The 20,001-nt window shown below is 46.0% G+C and overlaps 1 protein-coding gene across 3 annotated transcripts in view; it reads left to right on the plus strand.

The window, feature by feature from the left end:
- The window catches only part of LOC141265877 (baculoviral IAP repeat-containing protein 1-like), a 220,595-nt gene that overhangs the window by 107,843 nt on the left and 92,751 nt on the right, over nt 1–20,001 (plus strand). For all 3 annotated transcript variants that reach the window (XM_073679547.1, XM_073679538.1, XM_073679555.1), the window contains 2 exons: nt 3,691–3,790; nt 5,968–6,049. In XM_073679547.1, the coding sequence (XP_073535648.1) occupies nt 3,691–3,790; nt 5,968–6,049 (182 nt within the window). The remainder of the gene's footprint in view (nt 1–3,690; nt 3,791–5,967; nt 6,050–20,001) is intronic.

The following is a 20,001-nucleotide window of genomic DNA, read 5'->3' on the forward strand; positions in this document are numbered from 1 at the left end:
TCCATTTTTGTTTCGTTTTTGCATATTTTATTGTGAGTTCATAAAAGTGGTGTAATACTCTGACAACGTTGTTGAAAACAGTGACCTGGGAGTCAAAAATGCTTCCAGGGGTCTTCCGCATGCTGTTCACATGCCATTTGAGCACTGTTCCCCAACGATTTGGGCAATTTTTAAGCCCTCTGCAGACCAACGGGGGGAGCCGCCTGAAAAATGCTTGAGTTTCCAATAGACTTACATTGGGCTCTTACTAGCACCCAATTCCAAAGTACTCGACTCGAGCAACGAGCACCCGAGCATTTTAGTGCTCGCCCATCACTAATAATAATTAAAAAAAAATATATATATATATATATGTATATATATATATATATATATATATACAGTACAGACCAAAAGTTTGGACACACCTTCTCATTTAAAGATTTTTCTGTATTTTCATGACTTTGAAAATTGTACATTCACACTGAAGGCATCAAAACTATGAATTAACACATGTGGAATTATATACTTAACAAAAAAGTGTGAAACAACTGAAAATATGTCTTATATTCTAGGTTCTTCAAAGTAGCCACCTTTTGCTTTGATGACTGCTTTGCACATTCTTGGCATTCTCTTGATGAGCTTCAAGAGGTAGTCACCGGAAATGGTTTTCACTTCACAGGTGTGCCCTGTCAGGTTTAATAAGTGGGATTTCTTGCCTTATAAATGGGGTTGGGACCATCAGTTGTGTTGTGCAGAAGTCTGGTGGATACACAGCTGATAGTCCTACTGAATAGACTGTTAGAATTTGTATTATGGCAAGAAAAAAGCAGCTAAGTAAAGAAAAACGAGTGGCCATCATTACTTTAAGAAATGAAGGTCAGTCAGTGCGAAAAATTGGGAAAACTTTGAAAGTGTCCCCAAGTGCAGTTGCAAAAACCATCAAGCACTACAAGGAACTGGCTCACATGAGGACCGCCCCAGGAAAGGAAGACCAGAGTCACCTCTGCTTCTGAGGATAAGTTTATCCGAGTCACCAACCTCAGAAATCACAGGTTAACAGCAGCTCAGATTAGAGACCAGGTCAATGCCACACAGAGTTCTAGCAGCAGCAGACACATCTCTACAACAACTGTTAAGAGGAGACTTTGTGCAGCAGGCCTTCATGGTAAAATAGCTGCTAGGAAACCACTGCTAAGGACAGGCAACAAGCAGAAGAGACTTGTTTGTGCTAAAGAACACAAGGAATGGACATTAGACCAGTGGAAATCTGTGCTTTTGTCTGATGAGTCCAAATTTGAGATCTTTACTTCCAACCACCGTGTCTTTGTGCGACGCAGAAAAGGTGAACGGATGGACTCTACATGCCTGGTTCCCACCGTGAAGCATGGAGGAGGGGGTGTGATGGTGTGGGGGTGCTTTGCTGGTGACACTGTTGGGGATTTATTCAAAATTGAATGCATACTGAACCAGCATGGCTACCACAGCATCTTGCAGCGGCATGCTATTCTATCCGGTTTGCATTTAGTTGTACCATCATTTATTTTTCAACAGGACAATGACCCTAAACACACCTCCAGGCTGTGTAAGGGATCTTTCACCAAGAAGGAGAGTGATGGGGTGCTACGCCAGATGACCTGGCCTCCACAGTCACCAGACCTGAACTTAATCAAGATGGTTTGGGGTGAGCTGGACCACAGAGTGAATGCAAAAGGGCCAACAAGTGCTAAGCATCTCTGGGAACTCCTTCAAGATTGTTGGAAGACCATTTCCGGTGACTACCTCTTGAAGCTCATCAAGAGAATGCCAAGAGTGTGCAAAGCAGTCATCAAAGCAAAAGGTGGCTACTTTGAAGAACCTAGAATATAAGACATATTTTCAGTTGTTTCACACTTTTTTGTTAAGTATATAATTCCACATGTGTTAATTCATAGTTTAGATGCCTTCAGTGTGAATGTACAATTTTCATAGTCATGAAAATACAGAAAGATCTTTAAATGAGAAGGTGTGTCCAAACTTTTGGTCTGTACTGTATATATATATATATATTCTTTTTCATGTTTGTCACACTTAAATGTTTCAGATCACAAAACAAATTTAAATATTAGACAAAGAAAACACAAGTAAACAAAAACAGCAAACATGCAAAATAATTGGAAATCAGGAAGTGGGTAAACACTTTTTTGCACCATTTTATATTTATAAAACTTTTTAAGTAGATAACTACAATGTTGTACCTATCATACATGGCGAAAAGTATGTAGAACATCATTTAAGAGACATTAAACAAAGCATATTGACTAGAGATGAGCAGATCGATCTGAAAATCGAGTTCAAGTACAGTTCTATGAAATTCAGAGTTTCAACCAAATTCGAACATTTTCAGTTTCAATTCGTGGTTCTAAAAAAAGAACAAACAAAGCTTTCCAGTGCCATTTCCCACACTACTGAAGTATTAGATAGCGAGCCAACATAATTTTGCATTACTGTGCGGGCTTCCCCATAAGGCGCTGCAGCTATGACATCTTACTGATTATTATCACACCTTGTGCAGTGGTGGTCAGTACCTGGCATATCACAGATCAGCAGCTCACAGCGGAGCAGTTCACAGCGGAGCAGAGTCATTTTCCATCTTAAGAGTCACAGTGACTCATAGTGAGAGGATATTGCTGACCCTATCTCACCTGTAGTGTGTAAGCTCTTATGCTCAGTGGGTTCTCTTTCTTTCTCTCGCCTGCAGAGTGTAAACTTTTATGGTCAGTGAATTCTCTCTCACCTGTTGTGTATAAGCTCTTATGATCTCTCTCTCCCCCACACTTACAGGTATAGACATTTGTGCAAATTTATTTGCTGCAAATTGAATATGTGGGGAAAATTTGTCGAAGTTGGCAAAATCAAATTTCAAAAGATCCACTTAGATACTTATTTATTTATTTAATTCTTCATATATTTATCACTGGGTTCATTGATATGATCTCCTTTTGTTAATCTTGTTAAACAGAATAAATGATTGATTACCCTTGTTACTAGCACTGCAGGCACCTTCATTGGTTCACTTCCCCTTTATGTATGTTTTGATAAAGTTCTTTTAAATAATTCAATAAAAGTTCCAAATCTTTTTATCAAACTTGTGCATCTATACTTCTTTGACCTGATTGGGTGTTTGTTGAATAGAAGTATTGTACCAAATAGGCTTTTCACTTTTTGGACTAATAGTCTTTCATCCAGTCTGGTCCTTCATTGCAGTCTTCTTTCTGCAGATGGCACCCTGGGAGCCTCCAGCGTTTACTAGGACCCAGACCAGAGTAGAACTCTGCATTCTTGGCCCGGTATCCTGGGCACCTCTAGTGTTTGATCGGTCTACAATGTCATGGTGCCTAGTAAATGCCAGAAGCAACCTGGATGCTGGACTCAGGATGCCATCTGCAGAAGTGGAGACTGGTCCAGCTGCCATGGAGGAACGGACTGGACACCGGACCATGGCAACGCTATCTTTTCTCTAATAGAATGGGTTGGTTTGTGCAGATAAAATTATGCTTTTGTAAACAAATGAATGCTAGTCCCTGCAGTCATGTCCACCATAAACTAGAGGAAATCCTTCTATCTCCACATAAATGTGCATGGTATCTATCTATCTATATGCTCTTAATGTGCGTGTAATACAGACTTCATTGGGGAATGTACTCACCTATGCTATATTATTTAACACAGGAACAAAAGACAATGTCCAGTGCTTCTCCTGTGGTGGATGTTTAGGAAACTGGGAAGAAAATGATGATCCTTGGAAAGAACATGCAAAATGGTTTCCTGAGTATGGTTTCATATCACATATTATCCTAGGCAAACTGGGGAAGATGATTTTTCCTAAGTGTTAAATGGCTTTTTCTGCCATACCTGCTATAGACCATATATTATGGAGTGATTCTATATGTTGCTACATATGAAATACAGTGATGAGCAAAAGGGTAACAATGTTTTGAACTTTTGATTTCAGGCACCATATCTCACCATCCACTACTGCTTCGAACGTGAGACTACCATCATTTTATAGGCTATCATCTTGGCTGCCTCATACATAAATTTTACTTGCAACTATTTAGCATATGATTAGTTATACAGATTCTTGTCATGTCACGCATTGTTACTGTTTTGCTCCTAAAAATCTAAAATTGTAATTTTTATTATTTTGTAAATCCACCTTTAGCTTCCAACACTACCTGTCTTGACCGAAATCTGATCCCAGGTCTCTTTTACATGTTCCCAAAGTTGGTGCATACTGGTCGACTCACTTGGGTATGTATACCCACAAGTGTTCAATTGGGTTGAGGTCTGGGGACTGTGAGGGCCAATCCAGCAACTCTACACTTCATTGTCAATTAATCATTTCTTTGCCATTCTCAACATATGCTTTCGGTCGTTGTCCTGCTGGAACACATTGGTCCTTTTCATATCAATAGTACTCAAGTGTACGAAGTAACTTGTCTTGTAGTATACTCACATATAGCTCAGCAATGAGACCACCACCATTGATCCTGGTCAATTATCCAATGCCTTTGGCTGTGAAACAGCCCCATATCTTCAGGCTTCCTCCACCGAACTTGACAGTTCCTTAAATTTTTCGATCCATTAGCCCCTTTTCCCTTATTACTTCCAGACCTATTTGCATCCATCACAGCCTAGTTTATCGACTTTCATATGATCGCTCAAAATCACGTGTTTCCACTCTTCTATTGTCCACTTTTAGTACTTTTTTTGCAAATTTTTGTCAATGATTCATATGACGATATTGAAGTCGAGGCTTCTAATCTTCACCTTTTTTCGAACCACCATTACAGACTTGTGTAACGTGCCTTTCACAGTGCTTGCACATGTGATCTCACTATTAAGAAGCATACGAGCCACCTCCACTGCCGTGTTTGTTGCCCAGAATTGATAGACCTTGTGATGAACCGACTTATTGACTCTTATATTTTGCCTGGACGTCCACTTCTTGGCATTTGTATGGATGGACGGACTTCTTTTCGTATTCTTCCAACTGTCATGGCACTCACATGATGCAGTTTGGCAATTTTCTTGTCCGAGAGACTGCTGTCGATGAGCTGGATGATGCTGTTTCTCTTTTCATGGGAAATATTCTTCATGGATGCTCCTAGATATGAACCAGTGAATTTTCGCTTGGGAATCAACCTATTAACACTCTGAGCTATTAGGGAATGTGAGAACAGGTGATTTGTAGTATACAGGAAGAAAAAGATTTTTCCACCAACAGGAGCAAAACAGTGACAATGCAGTGACATGACAAGAATCTGCATAACGAATTATATGCTAAATAGTTGCAAGTCAAATTTATGTATGAGATAGCCAAGATGATTGTCTATATAATGATGGTAGCCGCACATTTGAAGCAGTAGTGAATGGTGAGATATGGAGCCTGAAAGTCAAAAGTTCAAACATTAATACCCTTTTGCTCATCACCGTGTGTTAAAGGGAATCTGTCAGCAGGTTTTTGCTATGCAATCTGCAGACAGCAGAAGACAGAGGCTGAGACACTGAATTCAGCAATGTGCCACTTTTTTGGCTGTTTGCTGTTGTTTACTTACAATGAAGGTTTTATCACTAGGAGATAATCACTCCTGGACTACAGCAGCTACAGCTCATATGAGTGATGGTCTGACCATGCCCCCTCCTGAAATAAGCAGCTCGCTGTCAATAGACAATGTACATAGAGAGCCTAGTGTCAGTGGGGTTAGCTTTCTCAGCTCTGCTACATTCTACATCTAAAAATTCTATGTCACAACTGCTGCACCCAGTAAACTAAGTGATACATCGTTAGAATCAGGGTCACTTGCCCTATATTATGCTGCTCTCAGATTAAATAGCAAAAACCTGCTGACATTCCTTTTAAGACAATGAACATATAGTCTTGCTTTCTCGATTGTTAACTAGATATTGAAAAATGATAATAATAACCAATATATTTTTCTAAAGGTGTACATTTCTCCAGAGCAACAAAACTAGTGATGAGCTTCAGCAATACATCAGAAGTTACTGTGGTTTCATGGAAATGACGGTAAACATGAAATGTATTTTACCATAAACCATTATTAAGGGAAAGGGGAAAGAAGGGGATAAAGAATGTGAATATGTATTATTAATATTTAACTTTTATTGTTACCATTAAGATGTATTACTGTTAAAATATCCCTATCCCTGACCAAGAATTCATGTGTTTTGTATGATCTCAGATTAAAACGGAGATGTAAAGTGTTTTTTAACATTTTCCGATATATAAGGCCTCTGTTCTCTTGATTCTGGCATTGCTTATTTTTTGTTCCTGTGCCTCTCTGTTAGTGAGAAACAGCCCAGTTTTTCCAGTATATAATCTAGTCTTTTAGGCAACTGGGTGTGGTCATCAAGAAGACTCATGTGGAGAAAAATTGGATAACCACACCCACATAGCCAACAAGACTATATTTACATATAGAGTATAGGGGGGCCATATCTCAGGAACAGAGAGGCACATGAAGAAAATATTAACAAACCCAGATTCAGGAGAACAGCAACATTTACAGCAAGCAAAAAAACATTACAAACATTTTTGTTCATAGGCCCTCTCTGAGGACACGTTCACATGTTCAGTATTTGGTGAATTTTTTACATCAGTATTTGTAAGCCAAAATCAGGAGTGGAACAATCAGAGGAAAAGTAAAAGAAACACGTCACCACTTCTGCATTTTTCACCCACTCCTGGTTTTTGGCTTACAAATAGTGATGTAAAAAACTCAGCAAATACTCAATGTGTGACTGTGGCCTAAGGGCAAGATTGAAACGTATAAACAATCATAGGTATCTGATAGATTACACATTGGACCTCAATAATAAAACGTTGGCATGATACCCATCTGACTTCGAATTTACCAGTGGGATTGAAACCCTATCAGTTTACTATTTTTCCATGAATCTCCTGGGTTTATTGCTTCTATAGCCGTATCGTTAGACACCCTATTCACTGGCGATCTGTAATGGTTGTATTTCAACAATACCTAAGATTTTTAAAGTTAAAAGGGTTCTCCAGGTTTGACATACAAATCTGTAGTCAGTACATCTAGAACAAGTCACTTTGTGGGAAAATGCTTTGCGTCTCTGTAGGTCACAGTGGCCACTAAGACACTTCCTTTCATGGATCCCAATTTACATTGACTGCAAGTGTGCAACAGGCTTGTTGTTTTTCTGAAAAGCAGCAAAGAAAATAGCCCCAGGACAAACAGTGGCATATACAGTTCCAGTCCAGATCCTATTGACATGGGTAGTGTCTCTTTAAGGACAGCTCATTAATAACTGCAATTGCTTTATAACAAACACATCACAACAGTAAACTTGCAGGAGATAAATGCTTGCCGGGTTACAAAGTGCAACTCTTAACAGACTGGTTTATATTGTTCAGGAAGGATTCTGGGAATGGGGCAATGTAGTAGTCAGATCCCAGGACAGATACCCTCTCTGTCCACTCTTCTTTTGCCCCAAAATCTCTTCTGGCCAGTGGTCCATCTTATGATGGCTAAATAAGTTCTGGTACTAGTACTGCAGGTTCCTCTAGCTGAACACGGTCACTGCCACCCTCCGCTTTCCATTTCTTCCTCCTCCTTCACCTCTAGTCACTCACTTCACTGATGCCTTGTGCCTCTTCCTGCCAAATGGACACCAGAAGACCCTGGAGGACATTTATTATTGCAATTGTGACAAAATTTCTGAACAAAATCCAACATTTCATTGTCGTAAATGCCAAAGCCAAATGTATTGTTGTACACTGTTCTCTACACCAGTTTTTAGTACACTTTCCAAAAAAAGAGAGTGAGGTCAGCTTTTAGCTTCAGGAATGACATATTTATGACTGCATTTCTAAATAAAAGTTGTAAAAAAGTCATAAATTCTATACAGATTATGCCTTCTTAAAGGGAACCTGACAGCAGATACTTGCTGCCTGATCCATTGGTTAAAAGCTGCTGCGGACTGAGCTGCACGGGAACCTAGTCAGACAGGCTTTTCCCCTCCCGCTGCTCTGGAGTGACAGGTCTCTCCCAGAATACATTAATAGAGAGACATCTATCGCTCAATGGCAATCTGGCAGAGACCTGCCTGCCTGACTAGTTCCTTGTCTGTCCCGGTACCTGACCGCGATTAACCCCTTAGTGACGGAACCAAGTATGTCCTTAATGACCAAGCCAAATTTTACAATTCTGCCCACTGTTACTTTATGAGGTTATAACCCTAATCCTAACCCTTCCCCTAATACTAACCCTACCCCTAATCCTAACAAAACCCTAACCCTAATCCTAATACAACCCTAACCCAAATCCTAACCCTAATTCTAACCCTAACCCTAAACCCTAACTGCAAACAATGGAAAAAAATATATATTTTTTATTTTATAAGGGGGTGACCAAGGGTATTGGTTCAAAAGGAACCAATAGGGAAAATTCCCCATTGTTGCCGGGTACTACCCGGCAGATCTCGGCGGGTGCACTGCGCATACGCCCGCCTTGTTTTTTTTTTCAGGAAGATGACAAAGGGCCACGGGACGGATCTGGAGATCTAGGGGACGGCGGACGTACCAGTTAGGGTTCGGGGAGCTTAATTTCTGTCTCCTAAGACATGTCCATGTCAGAGGAGAGCGAAATCATTGTAACTGCGGCACACTTTTTTTTTTCGTGATCTCCGCTATTCACAGAATATCAGCGATCACGTGATGGGGGACCAGAAAAAACGGCCCTGATCATGATCTTCAGGGTCTCAGCTACCCCTGGATATTTTCCAATGCTAGGGGGCGCTACACTGTTATTCATCAGCGATGTGAAAGAGCAGCGCTGAAGAATAAGTACCCTTAACTGCTGCCATGAAAATGCATTACGGCGCTCATTAAGGGATTAAACTATGTTTTCTCTGAAAAGCTGCAGTGTTTCAGAGTCAAGCATAAATGGTTAAAATCATACATCCAGTGTCTGATACATGCTGATGATGGATCAGCCAACATGTTTAACTCCTTCAAGGCCTTATATGTATCTATACGGCCAGGTTGCCTAGTACTTACCGACCTTGGACATATGGATACATCATGGCGATAGCCCACGCACAGGGGTTGTCAAGGCAATCGTCATGACGATCGCCGACTGATGTCAGCTGATTCTGACTAAAACTGTTCCACTAGTCAACCCTTTCAGTGAACAAAAAACGATGCTTGCTTTATCATCACACTGCTGAACCAAAAGTGCAATAAAATGCGATAAAAATGACGCATGTAAATAAAAATGGTACCGCTGAAAATATCATCTTGTCCCTAAAAAAACAAGCTGCCATACAGCTCCATCAGCGGAAAAATAAAATAATTATAGCTCTCATAATAAAGTGATGCAAAAATAATTATTTTTTCTATAAAATAGTTTTTATTGCATAAAAAAGCCAAAACGTAAAAATAACTATATAAATGTGGTATCGCTGTAATCGTACTGACCAGAAGAATAAAGCTGCCTTATCAATTTTACCACACGCGGAACTATATTAAAAAAAGCAATTGCTCAATTGCTGGTTTTTGTTCATTCTGCCTCCCAAAAATTGGAATAGAAAGCAATAAAAAAATGATACCCAAATGTGCCCGAAACTGATAACAATAAAAACGTCAACTCGTCCCACAAAAAACAAGCCCTCGTATGACTGTCAGCTGAAGTAAGGAAAAATTATAGCTATCAAAATATGGTGATGCAAAAACTAGTTTTTGCAACAAAAAAAGTGTCTTTTAGTGTGTGACTGCTGCCAAACATAAAAACCCCCTACAAATCCGGTATCACTGTAATCGCACCGACCCGAAGAATAAAGTTGTCTAATCACTTATACCGTACGATAAACGGCGTAAAAAATAAATAATACCAATTCTTCATCTGCTGTTGATTTGTTCATTCTGCCTCCCAAAGATTGCAGTATGGCTCGGCGCACATTTATCCTGCGCTGAGCGCTTACACTGGGGTTTTCATGTAAATCTCTGAAATACATGATTCAGACGGGACCCCCGGTGGAAGATTCCCTATAATGAGGCAGATGGAGGCACTGTGGACGCTGTCTGACGTGTGACCCGACGGTGTCTGTCTTTTTAGGCATGCATAAAAACGCAGTCTACCACAATTTTGTGCACCTCTGAAAAGAAGGGCAACGCTAAACAGAGGCCAGACAGAGTCCAGAGTAACTCTGCTGCCTCATTATAGTGAATGGATCCCTCGGGGGTTTCATCTGAATTACGTCACTCAGAGATTTAGATGGAAACCCCAAAGTAAGTGCTCATCATAGAGCGCAGGATAAATGTGATCCAAAATGTTATGTAAAATGTTCCCAATAAAAGCTTCAACTCAATCCACAAGCAAAAAAAGCCCCCACTCAGGTCCGTCATCTATTATTGAAAATATAGGGGCTTGCATGTTACTGGTAGTACAAAGGCTCTGTAAAAGCGAAATGGCTCCTTGCTCTCCAAAAGAAATTCAGCAATTTTTGTGCTCCCAAATCCAAATGCCCCCCCCTATCCACCTTCTGAGCACCAGTGTATGCCTAAACCACATTTAGCATTTCTGCAGCAATGAAAGCCTGCCTAATTTACTGGTGCATATGTGGCACCCCAGGAGTCTGGTTACCACAGTAATAGAGATATTATGTCTGAGAGCAAGTGGGAGGTTTCTCTGGTCAGGAGCCCTAAACATGCAACACGGCCCACCCAGACCTGGGAGGGGAGGAATCTGCCCTTATAAACTGGGTCTGGGGCGGGATTAGGGTAGTCAGAGCCTGGACAGGGAAAGATACATCAGGAGCTCTGTAGGAGCAGCAGCAGAAGACCAGGGGCTGTGAGCAGAGATATAGCTCGCCCTGGCTGAAGTTACTAAAACCGGACACAGGAGTCCGAGGCTGTGGGGACTGATATATACCCAGCAGCAGAAACCAGCCGGCAGGGGATTCCAGGTCCTCTGGCCATAGAAGCCCGGAGGCTCAGTCACAAAGAAGGGACCAGCGCCGCCATCCAGGAGCGGAGGCTAACAGAAGGCCCCAAGTCACCAGCCATACGGGTGAGCACCACACGGTATACTCAGGGACGTGGGCTACTTGTAACCGCTGACAGCAAGGTAGCCAGGAAGAGTGAAGATAAACGGGGAGGCCTACAACTCCACCTGGCCAGGGGAACTCCTGCTTGCTCGCAGACTGACCAGGCCCCTTATACTAGCCAGTACTCCCGGGAGGGTCTGCCTTGTACCATCAGTAAAGACCCAGTGTAACGGGTCTGGGAGGCGGAACCTCTGAGCAACTTATACAAGGGGGCGGTCCTTGTAAAGAAGCGGGTGGCGACCAGGGAAGACAGGCAGGCAGTCACAGCAGGTAACCGGGACAGTCTCTGGGTAAACGGGCAGGAGGTCACAGCAAGTGACCGGGACAGTCTCTGGGTAAACGGGCAGGAGGTCACAGCAAGTGACTGGGACAGTCTCTGGGTGAACGGGCAGGAGGTCACGGCAAGTGACCGGGACAGTCTCTGGGTGAACGGGCAGGAGGTCACAGCAAGTGACCGGGACAGTCTCTGGGTAAACGGGCAGGTACGACCTGTGACCGCTGAGCCTCCAGGTAGGCTAGCGGGCAGATGGCAGATAAGTGCTCCCAGGTGAGCAGGCGAGAGTCTCTGGATAAGCAGGTGGTCACAGCATGTGACGGCGGAGCCTCCAGGTAGGCTAACAGGCAGGTAGCAGATGAGCGCTCCCAGGTGAGCGGGTTAGCTGGTCCATAGACAGACTGACAGGAGTCGGAAGGCAGACCGTCGGACCTCAGGCTAGCAAACAGGTAAGCGGATAACAGACAGGAATCAGACAGCAAACTGGCAGAAAACTGGCAGGTAACTGAATACGGGACCTGAGGGCTGAAGCAGAGTAGTGAACAGTGCAACAACATTGCTCGGGCACCTCCATTTTGGAGGAGGTGCCTTATATATGGAGGGATCCTCCGGCCATTGGCCGGGGACTCCTTAGGGCGACGCACGCGGCCCCTTTAAGAGAGGGGGAGCGCGCGCGCGCGCCCTAAGCACAGTGACCGGGGGAGAGCGGGCGCTGCAAGCAGAGCGGGAGGAAGCCGCCGGGCACGGAGCAGAGAGGTGAGGGGAACAGCGTCCCTGCCTAGCAGGAGGCAGGGACGCCGACGCTACACCCTGAACTGCACCTCACGTCTCTGTGATTCCTTGCCGCACCAGCACCATTAGCACTGGGACCCTCATACCATCACTCCCATCATCTCTCACATTAGCTGCCCTGAGGCAATACTTCTCCCGTGGGGAGTTATCCCATACTCAGCTGCGCAAACAACATCAGCCTCAGCGGTCTGCAGCGCAGCGGCGGTCCCCACTGACCGCAATCCACGGGTGGCGTAGTCGGACAATTACAATACAAATAGACTGCCACTGGTTTGACCACCCTGGGCACGGACCGGGTCACCGCCACACGGAGACTACAACCCCCAGCATCCTACAACAGGCCCGGTTCCGGGTTCCCCTGCACAGCACAGGCCCAGGGGGCGCGTCACATATTTCCAGAACCATGAGCTGGGCACTACAACGTACTGATCACTATAATGTACTGGTCAATACAACGGCAGTTTGAAATTTTCACTCAGCAACATCCACTGCTGCTTGTTTCTGGAAAACACCCATGGTGTCAAAATTGTCACTACACCTGTAGATAAATTCCCAAAGGGGAATAATTTCCAAAATTGGGTCACTTGAGGGGGAATTCTGCTGATCTAGCACTTAGGGGCTCTGTATAGGGAGTCCTAATACTATTCTAGGAAAATATGCACTCCAGCAGGCAAATAGCGCTCCGTCCCTCTCAAGTCTTGCCGCATTGCTAATCAGTACTGTACTGCCACATGGTATAAAATTCTGCGACCCACCTGTAGTGTCAATATGATCACTGCAACCCTAGATGAATTCATTGAGAAGTGTAGTTTGTAAAATGGGGTCTCCTAAGGGGAGTTCTGCTGTTCTGTCATTTCTGGGGTTCTGCCTATGTGACATGGCACCCTCAAACCAGTCCAGCAAAAGCTGAACTCCAAATGGTGCTTCTTACCTTCTAGCTTTGCGCTGTGCCTCAAAAGTAGTTTTCAACCATATATGGGGTATTGGCATGCTCAGGAGAAATTGCACAACAATTTTGGGGTCCATTTCCTCCTGCTATCCTTGTGAAAATGAAAAAATCAATGTTGTAAAAATTCTGTGAAGCACCTGTGGGTTCAAGGTGTTCACCACACATCTAGATTAATTCCTTGAAGGGTTTAGTTTCCAAATTGGGGTCACCTGCAGACCATTCCATCAAAGTCTGCGTTCCAAAACGTCAATCCTTCCTTTCTCCTTTCTAAGCCCTGCCGTACACCCAAATAGTAGTTTTCTCCTACATATGGGGTATCTGCGTACTCAGGAGAAATTGAATAACAAATTTGGGGTCCATTTTCTCCTGTTACCCATTTGAAAATAAAAAATTTGGGGAACACTTTTGTTGGAACAATTAGATTTTTTTTTTTTTCACGGCTCTACTTTATAAACTTCTGTAAAGCACATGGGGGTTCAAGGTGCTCACCACCTATCTAGATAAGTTCCCTGAGGGGACTAGTTTTTAAAATGGTGTAACTTGTGGGGGGTTTCCACTGTTTAGGCACATAAGGGGCTCTCCAAGTGCGACATGGCATCCTCTAATAATTCCAGCAAATTTTGCATTCAAAAAGTCAAATGGCACTCCTTCCCTTCCAAGGCCTGCTGTGCACCCAAACAGTAGTTTCCCTCCACATATTGGATATCGGTGTACTTAGGAGAAATTGCACAACAAATTGTAAGATGCAATTGTTCCTACTACCCTTGTGAAAATGCAAAATTTGGGGCTAAAAAGCATTTTTGTGGAAAAAATGTGGTTTTTTAATTTCACGGCTCAACGTTATAAACTTCTCAACTACAGTATTTAGGCACATAAGCAGCTTTCCAAGCTCGACATGGCGTCTGCTAATTATTCCAGCAAATTGTAATTTCAAAAAGTCAACAGACGTTCCTTCCCTTCTGTGCCCTGCCATTCGCCCAAACAGTAGTTTTCCCCTACATATTCTTTTCATATTTTTAAAACCTTTTTCTCTTCACTTTTTACTGTATTTGTTCGTCCCCTCAGGGGACTTGAAGCCACAATCATCTGATCACTTGTATTATACAAAGCACTGCATAAGCACTGCTATGTGTAGTGAAAATCATGATCTCGTATGACGCCCATACAGTTACACTCTAGGGCAGAGCAGGGAGATTTTATGTCTCTGCACTGCCAAGCGGCCTCTATGGAGCCTTTGAGCAGGAGAGTAGGGCCCCCGGTGCCGGCGGGGGGCCCCGGGTGCCAGCATCGGGCCTCCTACTCATCACTGCAAGTTCATTGCATGACGCTTCCTCTCCCATCCCTCTGCGTCTGAGATCACTGACGCTTAGATACTAACAGCGAGCGCGATGATGTCATCACTTGGCATCTGATGTCCTGAAGGGGCACACAGAGGAGCAGGGGAGCGAGGAGTATTGAATTTATTTTTTTTATTGGGTGCATTATACTATTTAGAGTCTGTCTATGGTGGTACATTATACTATAGAGGCCTATTGGGGTGCATTATACTATAGAGGCCTATGGAGGTGCATTATACTATAGAGGCCTATGGGGGTACATTATACTATAGAGGCCTATGGGGTTGCATTATGCTATAGAGGCCTATGGGGGTGCATTATACTATAGAGGCCTATGGGGGTGCATTATACTATAGAGGCCTATGGGGTTGCACTATACTATAGAGGCCTATGGGGGTGCATTATACTATAGAGGCCTATGGGGGTGCATTATATTATATAGAACTGCCAATGTGGAGTGTATTATACTATAGAGGCCTATGGGGGTGCATTATACTATAGATGCCTATGGGGGGCATAATACTGTATAGAATCTGCCTATGGGGGTGCATTATACTATATAGGGTCTGCCTATGGGGTGCATTATACTATATAGAGTCTGTCTATGGGGGTGCATTATACGATAGAGGCCTATGGGGGTGCATTATACTATATAGAGTCTGCCTATGGGAGTCCATTATCCTATATAGAGGCCTATGGGGGTGTATTATACTATTTATAGTCTGCCTATGAGGTTGCATTATACTATAGAGGCATATGGTGGTGCATTATAATATATACAGTCTGCCTATGGGGAATGCATTATATTGTATGGTGGCCTATGGGGAGTGCATAATACTAAATAGAGTCTGCCTATGGGGAGTGCATTATATTGTATAGAGGCCTATAGGGGTGCATTATACTATAGAGGCCTATGAGGAATGTATTATACTACAGTACAGACCAAAAGTTTGGACACACCTTCTCATTTACAGATTTTTTTTGTATTTTCATGACTATGAAAATTGTACATTCACACTGAAGGCATCAAAACTATGAATTAACACATGTGGAATTATATACTTAACAAAAAAAAGTGTGAAACAACTGAAAATATGTCTTATATTCTAGGTTCTTCAAAGTAGCCACCTTTTGCTTTGATGACTGCTTTGCACACTCTTGGCATTCTCTTGAGGCTGGTGACTCGGATAAACTTATCCTCAGAAGCAGAGGTGACTCTTGGTCTTCCTTTCCTGGGGCGGTCCTCATATGAGCCAGTTTCTTTGTAGCGCTTGATGGTGTTTGCAACTGCACTTGGGGACACTTTCAAAGTTTTCCCAATTTTTCGCACTGACTGACCTTCATTTCTTAAAGTAATGATGGCCACTCATTTTTCTTTACTTAGCTGCTTTTTTCTTGCCATAATACAAATTCTAACAGTCTATTCAGTAGGACTATCAGCTGTGTATCCACCAGACTTCTGCACAACACAATTGATGGTCCCAACCCCATTTATAAGGCAAGAAATCCCACTTATTAAACCTGACAGGGCACACCTGTGAAGTGAAAACCATTTCCGGTGACTACCTCTTGAAGCTCATCAAGAGAATGCCAAGAGTGTGCAAAGCAGTTGTAGCGCCCCGAGGGTTCGGCCGCTACAGGGGTATTGCACCTCAGTCCAGAGGTGTGATATTCCACTCCCGGGTAAGGATGGAGTATGAACCAGGGCTCAGTTAGCTGCATACAGCACACACACCCCATTTCCGAGGGACAACTCAACGGTGCTCCCACTAGACAGAAGTGCAGGCACGACCGACCATGTCCCTGCTGGAGTGGGGAGGGAGGGGTGGAACACCCAGTGCTGTAGGGGCAGATAGGGGGCGGTTCCTGAGTGTAGGAAGGAGCCCATTGGTTGCTGGTCACCTGGGCTCATGGCTAGAGGGAGGTATAAAAGGTGGGCACCATCTTAGATCTAGGTTCTGTTCTGTGGAGAGGAGAAGACAGGGAGCAGCAGCTCAGGCTGAGTGCTGCTCCAGAGGCAGGCCTAGGGAAGAGGCCGGGGCCTGAGAGGAGAAGGAGAAGTGGGCCTGGAGAAGAGGCCAAGGGAAGGAGGAGAAGACAGAACAGGAAAGAAGGAGAAGAGAGAGAGAAACAGAAGGGCTCAGGAACAAGAAGGTGGAAGGGACCCTAAGAACCCACGAGAATCCAGGGTGAAGGGTCAGGCAGATTAAGGGTACCGGATCCCAAGTTGGTGGAGGAGAAACTACCCTCAGCCAAAGACCGGTCGTCGTGATCATATATTGGTGCGACACCTCATCAAACCTGCTAGGAAGGCACCATATAGGACAGCGGAGGACGGGGCCCACGTTTAACCGCACAGGTCCGCGGCAGCTGGACAAAAGTGGGTCACTGGTGAGGCAGGCCAGAGAAAGGATAAAAGGGGGTCCTGTGCCATGCTCCTGAACTGCCTGGGAGTTGACCGAGCCCCTCGCCTGGTGGACGCAGCACGGCTCGGGCGGTCACTGCTGGCCGAAGTGACCTGGAACAAACGAACTGTGAGTAAAGACCCTGGACTGTAACTTGTTGTCTGTGTGCTCCTTCGCGCCTCCAGCACTATCAGCACCGGGACCCGCACTACCATCACTCCCAACATCCACTACACTGCCCTGGGGCTGCACTCTTCCCGTGGGGAGTCACATCACCTCAGCTGCACCCATCATCAGCCCCAGCGGACTGCCTTGCAGCGGCGGTTCCTAATAACCTCAATCCACGGGTGGCGTAGTCGGACATTATTTGGAGCGCATAGCAGACTACCATTGGCCTGACCACCCTGAGCCGCGGGACCGGGCCGCCACTACTACTACCCCCATCGTTCCCCTATCGCCCGGATCCGCGTGCCCCACGGCCCAGGGGGCGAGTCAGCTTTGGCGTAGTCGGCAGGATCATTACCAACCCGCCACAAGCGGGTATTGCGTGCCTGAAGAAAATTGCACATGTACCTTAAAAAGAAGTTTCCCGCCGTCCGGAGTCATTTCCCGCCATCCGAAGCCGATTCCCGCCATCAGACGCCATCTTGGACCGTTTCCCGCCATCTTCATCCGTCTTTCCCGCCCTGGCAGAGCGGACGCCATTATGTGCACACCAAAAGACAGCAGGAAGCCACCTCCCATCGTGGGCCAGGTCCCAGAATGGCGCCAAAAAAGGAGCCCGCCCCCACCAGCCATGAATGCAGAAGTGGAGATGTCCATCAACATGGGGGGCTGCCCCTGAAAGTGATTGTCAGCAGAATGCCCCAGGACCACCCCCTCTGGGGGCGGAGAGAGAAGAAAACTGTGGGGCAGGGCGCAGTCTGGATCAGTCTGGCCATGCCGCACCCGGAGATGGAGGGAGAAACCAGTTCCGGTACCCTGGCAAAGGGCCTGCTGCAAGCTACACCACCATGCAGCCTCACCGAGCTGTTAGCCCATCTCCCCAAGGAGGACCCCGAATATACACGGGCGGCGTTGGAAGAGCTGGACCGGAGGATGGTCCGGGCGCAGCAGGACGTGATCGCCGGATGGAAGAAGGAAGTGGCCCGGCGGGCTGTGATCCTGCAGCCGAAGGCGCCATCGACGAGCAGCGCACCAGCCACCGAGGGCAGTGAAGGCCGAGGACGACACCGCGGAGGAGGCCGCGACAGCAGAGGCAGGTAACGGAGACGCCCCTGCACTGAATCCTGAGGCCGCCGACCTGTCCCTGCACCCCGTCACGGAGCCCAACGCACCGGGACCCGCCGTCGACACCGTGCCCCCGCCGTTATCAACCGGCCCCCAGGCCGTCGACGCTGCCGGTGAGCCCCGCCCCACGCCGTGCCCTCTGACCCCGGGCGTGCTCAGCCAACCACCATCGCAGGCCCGGCCGCAAGATCCTGCGCCCCCGGGCGCCGCTGCCCCGACGGAACCCCCTGCACCTGCTGTACCGCCCTTGGGAGCAACCAGGAAACAACCAGCACGGGCCTGGTCGCAAGGTCACGTGCCCCCGGGCGCCGCCAACCCACCTGCGCCCCCTGCTGCTGCAGTACCACCACTGGGCGCGGATCTCTTCGCCCAATACACCACTCCGGATGGGCTGCCTTTCATCTGGCCCCCCGAGTTTGTCAACCCCCACTTCCGGAGGAGCCCGTCCGCGGAGGTCGAAGTACCCTCTGAGCCCCTCATACCTGCTCCGGCGCCTCAGGAAATCCCCCAGCTGCCATTGGAAGATGCCCAGTTTGAATGGGACCCCACAGGGGAGGCCCTGATGGGGTTCACGAAAGAAACGCGAGCGGGCGCAGCTGAGCGGCGGCAGGCCTGCCGCCAACAGCTGGAGATGTTTGAGAAGGAGCAGCGAGAGCGGTGGGTAAAGCAAGAGAAGCTGCAGGTCCAGAGCGCGGAGCAGAAAATGAAGGCGTGACGAGATCCCCGAACTGGCCGCAGACCCCGAGTCACCGGGACTGTGGTGAAGTTCCAGATGGAGCGCGGCTGGGGCTTCATCCGAGACCCCGAGACCATCAGTGACGTGTTTGTGACAAGGAGAGATGTGGAGAGTCACCTACCGGAAGGCCATCGTGGGCGGGATCTATTCCCAGGCGACGTTGTGTCTTACACCCGACACCAAGGCGTGAAGGGGTGGTACGCCCTACACGTCCGCCGAGTAGTAGAGGAGGAGGAACAGCACTACTCGGACGCTGAGTACCAGGAGGGCCTTGACGGGCCTGAAGATCCGTATGAGGAGGAAGAAGGAGCGTCACGAAGACACCGTTACCAGTGAACGGTCAAGTGGCATTATAAATAGTTACCCGTAAGGGTGCAAAGGAACTGTGTGGGACTGTTTCAAATTGCGTGTGGTCCCCGTTGGGACTGATATAGGACTGTGTGAACGTTATGCCCTATCCCCTAAGTAACCTGGCTGAGGACTGAGAGCAGCCATCCCTCTTCCCCTAACAGGCTGAGGACTGTGAGCAGCCATTCCCCTATCCCCACCGGCCGAGGACTGGGAACGGCCAATCCCATGTATATAGTTGCGCTTCTTAAAGCACCCCCTACTGGTTTTATACAAGAACCGCAACGTCTACCTCAAAGTTAAAATGGACTGTTGCACCTTTAAAAAGAAAGAACGCCTGGTCGCAAGTTGCACCGCCGCCAGGATCCAAGAATGTGCTTTACTTAAAAAAATGTTTTATATGAAAAGGTTTTATATGCTGCTAAATAGTCATGTGAAAGTTTTCTATAATGTTTTATACAAAAGAGTTCCGGAAGTATTGGAAAAGTTTTCTATAATGTCTAGTGAAAAGAAAAGTGTGTCCCATAAAGGGAGTTGAACCGTAATGTCTGTTTCTAATGTGAAAAGTTATTGAAAAAGTCTTTGCATGTCCTGTAATCAACTGCTTTTGCTCTTTTCCAGCCCGAGGACGTGCTGTGCTTTGCCAGGGGGGAATGAAGCGCCCCGAGGGTTCGGCCGCTACAGGGGTATTGCACCTCAGTCCAGAGGTGTGATATTCCACTCCCGGGTAAGGATGGAGTATGGACCAGGGCTCA

Source organism: Phyllobates terribilis, unplaced genomic scaffold (genome assembly GCF_046119375.1).
Source record: "Phyllobates terribilis strain yellow unplaced genomic scaffold, ASM4611937v1 Scaffold_1__5_contigs__length_1240528914, whole genome shotgun sequence".
In the NCBI taxonomy this organism is placed as follows: Eukaryota; Metazoa; Chordata; class Amphibia; order Anura; family Dendrobatidae; genus Phyllobates; species Phyllobates terribilis.